This window comes from Salvelinus sp. IW2-2015, linkage group LG23 (assembly GCF_002910315.2).
Source record: "Salvelinus sp. IW2-2015 linkage group LG23, ASM291031v2, whole genome shotgun sequence".
Taxonomy (NCBI): domain Eukaryota; kingdom Metazoa; phylum Chordata; class Actinopteri; order Salmoniformes; family Salmonidae; genus Salvelinus; species Salvelinus sp. IW2-2015.
The window spans coordinates 14,006,753-14,015,442 of NC_036863.1; the positions used below are offsets into that span (position 1 = coordinate 14,006,753).

The 8,690-nt window shown below is 40.3% G+C and overlaps 1 protein-coding gene across 2 annotated transcripts in view; it reads right to left on the minus strand.

The window, feature by feature from the left end:
- Positions 1 to 1,394: 1,394 nt before the first annotated feature.
- LOC111950921 (opioid-binding protein/cell adhesion molecule) overlaps positions 1,395 to 8,690 on the minus strand; it is a 341,587-nt gene continuing 334,291 nt past the window's right edge. For both annotated transcript variants that reach the window (XM_023968860.1, XM_023968859.1), the window contains 4 exons: positions 7,590 to 7,724; positions 6,642 to 6,762; positions 4,842 to 4,993; positions 1,395 to 1,925 (listed from right to left, as the gene is read on the minus strand). In XM_023968860.1, coding sequence (XP_023824628.1) covers positions 1,822 to 1,925; positions 4,842 to 4,993; positions 6,642 to 6,762; positions 7,590 to 7,724 — 512 coding nt within the window. In that variant the 3' untranslated portion in view covers positions 1,395 to 1,821. The remainder of the gene's footprint in view (positions 1,926 to 4,841; positions 4,994 to 6,641; positions 6,763 to 7,589; positions 7,725 to 8,690) is intronic.

Below are 8,690 nucleotides of genomic sequence, written 5' to 3' on the forward strand. Positions count from 1 at the left end.
TGTGGGCTTGTAGGCCTGTTGTAAGGCAGGTCCTCACCAGACATCACCGGCAACAACATCACCTATGGGCACCAACCCACCATCGCTGGACCAGACAGGACTGGCAAAAAGTGCCCTTCACTGACGAGTCGCAGTTTTGTCTCACCAGGGGTGTTGGTCGGATTTGCATTTATCGCAGAAGGAATGAGCGTTACACCGAGGCCTGTACTCAGGAGAGGGATCGATTTGGAGGTGGAGGGTCCGTCATGGTCTGGGGTGGTGTGTCACAGCATGATCGGACTGAGCTGGTTGTCATTGCAGGCAATCTGAACACTGTGCGTTACAGGGAAGACATCCTCCTCCCTCATGTGGTATCCTTCCTGCAGGCTCATCCTGACATGACCCTCCAGCATGACAATGCCACCAGCCATACTGCTTGTTCTGTGCGTGATTTCCTGCAAGACAGGAATGTCAGTGTTCTGCCATGGCCAGCGAAGAACCCGGATCTCAATCCCATTGAGCACGTCTGGGACCTGTTGGATCGGAGGGTGAGGGCTAGGTGCCATTCTCCCCAGAAATGTCCGGGAACTTGCAGGTGCCTTGGTGGAAGAGTGGAACTGGCAAATCTGGTGCAGTCCATGAGGAGGAGATGCACTGCAGTACTTAATGCAGCTGGTGGCCACACCAGATACTGACTGTTACTTTTGATATTGACCCCTCCTTTGTTCAGGGACACATTATTCCATTTCTGTTTGTCACGTCTGTGGAACTTGTTCAGTTTATGTCTCAGTTTTTGAATAATGGTATGTTCATACAAATATTTACACGTTAAGTTTGCTAAAAATAAACGTAGTTGACAGTGAGATGACGTTTATTTTTTTGCTGAGTTTATATCCTGTTGGCATCATGTTGTTTTTATTTAACCACTTGTGTTTTGTTTGTAGACACCAACATGAGCTAAATGGTATATTGTGGGATGACACTACAGTATATAGCCAGCGGGAGACCGAATTGTTTGTGCAATGAATAACCTGTTTTCATTGGACATTTCTGCCTGTGTATATCAGCCTTGTCGGTCTCAACTTCCTTTCAAAAAGGTGTAAGCCAATTTCAGACAACGTACAGTCATAATCTGTCTTGGACTATGCAATTCTTCTTAGTGACAACCCCCCCCCCCAAAAAAAAAAAAAAATTCTGTACTGTTTATGTTTTAACCATGTTTGTTTTGCTGTGCATGGACTTCATCTGTGACAAAAATTCCTTAAATATTTGATATTGTATTGTTCTGCCTCAGAAATGATAGCACACTATGTTACACTGAAGTTGACATTGTTTATATTGAATGGTCTGTTTATGTTATTATTCTGTTGCATACAACTGTAAAAATACAGTAAATTCAACAATCACAATGTATGTTTTCATTTTTTTGTTGTTTACTTAAGAAAAACGTATGTTATTGTACAGAGATCAAACAAGACATGACACACCAGTAATCCGAATGTACACCTCAATATTTGGGTAAAACCAGTCAACTATCAACACATACATGAACTTTTTGTTTCCCTTTTTTACATATAAAAGTTTAGATTGACACAAACTCTGTAATACTACCATCACCTCAGATCAGCATCCATGTCGACCCTCTCCCTCCCCACCACCCTAGACGTGTCCCGTCTTCTGGTTTTTGTCCAAATGAAGACATACCGCCAATGCACACCAAAAAAAAAAGAAGAGTGAACCAACGATGATATTGGTAGTTCCTTTTGTTCCTTTTCTTCTTCTGGGACCAAGAGTCTTGTTGTTGTTCAGTGCTGAGTAAAGCTGAGGATGAACCGTGTTGCATCAAAACTTGAGCAGGAACAACAAGAAAACAGTCAGCAGGAGGCAGAAGGAGCAGTGGGGCGACAGGCCAGCCCTGTTTACATCATGCATCATAGTCCCGGGGCCTGTTGGGAAAAATAGTTTGATATTAACGTCACTAAGGCATCTCAAGAGGCAGTGCTTCCTCTACCTATCTTCCCCTCCACAACTAAACCAGTGTGGGTTCTATTGGCTTTAACTGACAACTTTAGATGCCTTATCAAAAAAATGGATTGTTGGCTTTAGAGCCCTCTCCTGAAATGTAATTGAGGGGATGGACTGCAAAGAGGTCATCATCAGCAGTAACGCTAGGCATAGAACCAACAAGATGGATTCCTCCTGCACATTGAATAGAACTGGTTCCTTTGAAAACTGAACACAGGCTCCATCAGACACTGGTCATCTTAACAAAGCATAGCAAGAATCTCAAATAGCTTTTTCCACGCAAACACATCATTCATATCAGAGATGACATGGCATTCTGTCCCCTTTGATGATCAAAAGGAAACAAGCAGTACAGAACAAACATTCCCCCAAATCCCTTGGCATGTGAACTGAGGAGCACAACTGAGGCTAGATTTTATTTTTCATGATTGGGCCTTTATAACGTTGAGAATAGAATAGTGTAGGATGACTAAAATGGCTTCTTAATGTGTTTTTCTTGCAGTTTGTTAGTCTTTGTAAACTGCTGGAACTGCAGTCAGAGGAAAAGTTGACCAAACATTGTGGATGACCTAAAATGCTACCCTAAGAAGTTTTCTATGACTCAACAAATTTGTATACTGAGCTATTGTATTCGCTCAATAGCTATTGTATCCAACGAGGCTCAGCTCTTTCACATTATATGCCCCTAGAGATAATCAAAATAAGTTGCTGCTTTTTGTCCTATTCATAGTAACAATGTTAATTTATTTTAATTTATGGCTTTATTCTACATTACATAACTGCAAGTTTGGTTCACTGTGGAGTATTTTACCACAGATTAATAAGACCACTGACAAACAAAATGTATCTATTTGCATTACACCCCACCCCACATACAGGCACATCTACATTTAGGCCAGGATTGAATCAGATCAGCGGTAACCCGCAGTTACCGACAACTGCACAGCATATCATTGCTTTTGTTTAGGCGATGTTGGAGGTTTAACAACAGCCGCAGCTGCTCTTGTGGTCATTGTCACAAAACCACACAATATACAGTTGAAGTCGGAAGTTTACATACACTTAGGTTGGAGTCATTAAAACTCGTTTTTCAACCACTCCACAAATGTCTTGTTAACAAACTATAGTTTTGGCAAGTCGGTTAGGACATCTACTTTGTGCATGACACAAGTAATTTTTCCAACAATTGTTTACAGACAGATTATTTCACTTATTTCACTGTATCACAATTCCAGTGGGTCAGAAGTTTACATACACTAAGTTGACTGTGCCGTTAAACATTTAGGAAAATTCCAGAAAATGATGTCATGGCTTTAGAAGCTTTTGATAGGCTAATTGACATAATTTGAGTCAATTGGAGGTGTACCTGTGGATGTATTTCAAAGCCTACCTTCAAACTTAGTGCCTCTTTGCTTGACATCATTGGAAAATCAAAAGAAATCAGCCAAGATCTCAGAAAAACAATTGTAGACCTCCACAAGTCTGGTTCATCCTTGGGAGCAATTTTCAAACGCCTGAAGGTACCACGTTCATCTGTACAAACAATAGTACGCAAGTATAAACACCATGGGACCACGCAGCCGTCATACCGCAAAGGAAGGAGACGCATTCTGTCTCCTAGAGAAATGTGCAAATCAATCCCAGAACAACAGCAAAGGACCTTGTGAAGATGCTGGAGGAAACAGGTACAAGTGTAACTTTATCCACAGTAAAACGGGTCCTATATCAACATAACCTGAAAGGAAGAAGCCACTGCTCCAAAACCGCCATAAAAAAGCCAGAATATGGTTTGCAACTGCACATGGGGACAAAGATCGTACTTTTTGGAGAAATGTCCTCTGGTCTGATGAAACAAAAATATAACGTTTTTGGCCATAATGACCATCGTTATGTTTGGAGGAAAAAGGGGGACGCTTGCAAGCCGAAGAACACCATCCCAACCGTGTGGCACGGGGGTGGCAGCATCATGTTGTGGGGGTGCTTTGCGGCAGGAGGGACTGGTGCACTTCACAAAATAGATGGCATCATGAGGGAGGAAAATTATGTGGATATATTGAAGCAACATCTCAAGACATCAGTCAGGAAGTTAAAGCTTGGTCGCAAATGGGTCTTCCAAATGGAAAGTGACCCCAAACATACTTCCAAAGTTGTGGCAAAATGGCTTAAGGACAACAAAGTCAAGGTATTGGAGTGGCCATCACAAAGTATAGAAAATTTGTGAGCAGAACTGAAAAAGCGTGTGCGAGCAAGGAGGTCTACAAACCGGACTCAGTTACACCAGCTCTGTCAGGAGGAATGGGCCAAAATTCACCCAACTTATTGTGGGAAGCTTGTGGAAGCCTACCCAAAATGTTTGACCCAAGTTAAACAATTTAAAGGCAAAGCTACCAAATACTAATTGAGTATATGTAAACTTCTGACCCACTGGGAATGTGATGAAAGAAATAAAAGCGGACATAAATCTTACTCTCTACTATTATTCTGATATTTCACATTCTTACAATAAAGTGGTGATCCTAACTGACCTAAGACAGACATTTTTACTAGGATTAAATGTCAGGAATTGTGAAAAACTGAGTTCAAATATATTTGGCTAAGGTGTATGTAAACTTCCGACTTCAACTGTATATATAGATATTTTTAACTAGGCAAGTCAGTTAAGAACAAATTCTTAACCTTTTGGTTACTGGGCCAACGCTCTAACCACTAGGCTACCTGCCGCCCCAATAATATATGTATATTATTGCATCTATAATTGCTATAATTGCATCCCAGTGCACACAATAACATATATTACAGTGATATTGTACAACAACAGTAACAGTAGGCAGTCTTACCGTAGAGGATTATGCTTGCATTGGTGATCCCCATGGTGTTCATGGCCACACACGTGTAGTTTCCGTAGTCCTCTTCAGAAACATTCAAAAACATAAGCATGGATTGTTTACCTTGGTTCTCTATCTTAACCCCATTCAGTCCATTTAGGAGTCTGTAAAGAAGAAAATACATTCTTAAAATATTAATTCTGGAATCCCATATCTATATGTTTATCAATAATAAATCCCCATACCCGTGAAATTGAAGGGTATATGTTATATCAATCAAATTTGGCCCGTTAGACCAGCGAATCTCAACTGATGGGGGAGGTTTTGAATGGGTTGTGAGTGTCTGAGTTTAAAAAAAAGAGAGAAATAATAATAAAAAAATTGAATGAAAAATACTCCTGTCTGAACTTGTCACGTTCTGACCTTTATTTCCTTTGTTTTGTCTTTATTTAGTATGGTCAGGGCATGAGTTGGGGTGGGCAGTCTATGTGTGTTTTTCTATGTTTGGATTTGTGTTCGGCCTGGTATGATTCTCAATCAGAGGCAGCTGTCAATCGTTGTCCCTGATTGAGAATCATACTTAGGTAGCCTGGGTTTCACATTTGGTTTGTGGGTGTTTGTTTCTGTGTCAGTGTTTGTCGCCACACGGTACTGTTTCGTTTGTTCATCGTTTATTGTTTTGTNTACTGTTTCGTTTGTTCATCGTTTATTGTTTTGTTTAGTGTTCTGAGTTTTAATTAAAAATCATCATGAACACTTACCACGCTGCGCTTTGGTCCAATCCTTCTACCACCACAGACGATCGTTACAGAACTTAAATGACTTAAACCAGTTAGAAAGTGTGTAGAAATGACAATGAACCTATATTTTTTTAATCATTTAACTATTTTTCTTCAATCACAATATTTTCAATTTACTGTACAGTTGTTAGCAGCTGGTCTCAAGCCAGTGATCTGGGCAAAATGGAATTATTGAAAATGAAAATGGTGGGACTATTGTTCCCTTGTCATATAATTCTGACATTTTCTATCAATATACCATAAAAAATAGTTTTCCAGATTGCATTTTGGCCGCGAATATTGGACTGAGACAAACTGGTAAAATGTTGGTCATGAGGCCAAACCAGTTGAGAACCACTGCATTAGGGGATACGATTTGAAGGTGTAGTCTGTAAACAATGTCAGTATAATCCAGTCAAGTTTGACTGAACAAGGCCCATTGAGGTCATTGCTGTGTTGGCATTTGTGTATGTCCTTGAAGGGTTCAGCACATGACTGCTACAGTTGGTAAAGACTATTAGTCTCGGGAACTTATGGACAAAAATACTTTTGAAATAAGTCTCTAGAGCCCTAATACCGAACACAGCTCATTAGGTTGTGCTGAGACGACTGCTCTGCATCGCTGTACAACAACCTGCGTTGTGTAAAATGTTTTCTTTGGCTGCACTGCTAATATTCCCCACGCTTCACTGGCTTGTGCCAGTTCTTTGGGAAACAATAATTTTTTGAAGCGTAGTCATTCATTATAAAACCCCCTGTACTTTCTCGGAGGTTGTCCAAGCAACGCAGCCCATTGACAGAAACTAATTATGCAAAGAAATACAACTCGCCTTTGGTGGCCGTGATGGTTTAGATTAGAAATTGTTCTCCAAAGAAAGTACTTTTAATAGTAGGTTCTTAATGAGACAAAATTACATTTTGCCAGTGGAGAATAAAAACAACTGGGGGATTTACATCTCCTTACAACCAACAAAGGCCAAAACTGAGACCCTTAAAACCTAGACTATTTTCTAAAAGATCTATTAGGACTTACCTGCGGTCCTCTTTGTACCACTCAAAATCTGCACCAGGAACAGCAGAGGCCTCACATTGGAGCACCCCTTTTTGGCCCACTGGGGTACCTGTACTCCCAGCCTTCGAAATGAAGGGAGCATCTGTAAGATGTATGAAATTGAGGTTATTTAATGACTTTTATAGCAGTGCATATACATTTATTAAAAGTAGACTCAGCAACATGACATCATCACATACAGTGGGGCAACTTCCTGCTTACTGAAATCAACAACAACAAAAATCTGCCACTATTGGGTCTTCCTAATGCGGATATTCCTCACAGGAGGGAGCACATTGGAAATAGCCTGTTTTGGCAGATTGAAATTCTGCTTTTGATTTCTGCAGGCAAGAATTCTTCCCGCTGTGTATGATGTCATATTGCTGTGTCTAACTACCTGATAACCATTACTTTGATGTCCTTTAAAGTGAACTGTTTCAAACAGGTGAAGTATCTACTATCCTGAATAATCTGTAAGGTGCGTCAGTATATTTTCTGTTGATAACAATGTACACTCGAGCTAGCAGGCTAAACTAACAAGAGGCTTCTAAAATTATCTTAATAACCCTAATTTAAAAAATGGGCTCCTGAGTGGCGCAGCAGTCTAAGGCACTGCATTTCAGTGCAAGAGGTGTCACTACAGTCCCTGGTTCGAATCCAGCCGTGATTGGAAGTCCCATAGGGCGGCGCACATTTGGCCCGGTGTCGTCTGGGTTTCGCTGGGGTAGGCTGTCATTGTAAATAAGAATTTGTTTTTAACTGACTTGCCTAGTTAAAAAAATAAAAAAAATGATAAGCTCTTAAAACAAGCTTGGATCAACAACAGCCTGGGAAAACCATGTGCCTGATAAAATAGCAACAAATAAGATGACCATTTAGCTTTGTTTGAGTGTTGTGGTGTTTGGCGTCATTGTTTGTTTTCATGCTTACAATTGACTGTGACTTTCACTGTCTTCACATCTGGGGCTGAGATGTCATTGGAGGAGATGCATTCATACGATCCCGACTGTTCTTTAGTGATCGCTGTCATATCAACATATTCCCCTTCAGTGACAAATTTGTGTCCTGAAAAATAACACAATAACATCTGTTTTTAAAGTAGAAAGCATACAGCGGTGCATAAAGTATTTACCAAACCCCCCACGATTGAAGTGCAGTTTCTATATTTTCTATATTTATTTTTCATCTAAAATATATCCCAAAAAGCCACATAACAACTCAAAAGTTAATTTAATAAAAATACACAGTTGGAAAGAAGTGGAGGGAGCTCAACTAATGTGAGTCGAGGTGCAACTCAAAAATATAATCATAATTGAAAAGGTAAAGGTGCAACACTCGCTCACCATCAAACATTATTTGTTTGATGAAGGCCAATGAAGGCCGAAATGTTAATCTTTTAACCTTGCCTAAATAAAACAAAGAATTTGTAATGGTGAGCGAGTGTTGTGCTTTTTATATTTTTTATATAAATACAAAGAACCATAATAAATTCATAGCAGCAGCAGCCCTTGAATTCGACACACACATATGCAAACATACTTCTGTTTTCTAACGGTCTAGCAAGCATGAAACATTACTTGCAACCAGGTTAAACAGGTGTGAGATGCAAGATGCATAGAAATCACCCTTTCAAATGGTCTGCAGCATTGATCAAGGTAGCGTGTAGGCTATACATCAGACACTACAACGTGATATTTCTACACCTGTTGGTTGAACATTTGAAAGCAGGAGCCACTCAAGGTGGAAATTCTAAAGAGTTACAGTAGCTGTGTCTTGTACACAACAGCAGCAGGTACCACATTACAGAAACACTGGCCCTCAATATGTTATCAAATGTCAACACACATCACATAAAATTTCCCCAGACATCAGCAGTACTGTGGTATAATCTCTACCCACTGCTCCCGCGACGGACATCATAAAGTCTCTAAGGTCTTGCTATTCAAAGAAACGTGCCGGTATCAGTTATTTCTCCTCTGTGTGTGTGTGCGTGTGTGTGTGCGTGTGCGTGTGCGTGTGCGTGTGCGTGTG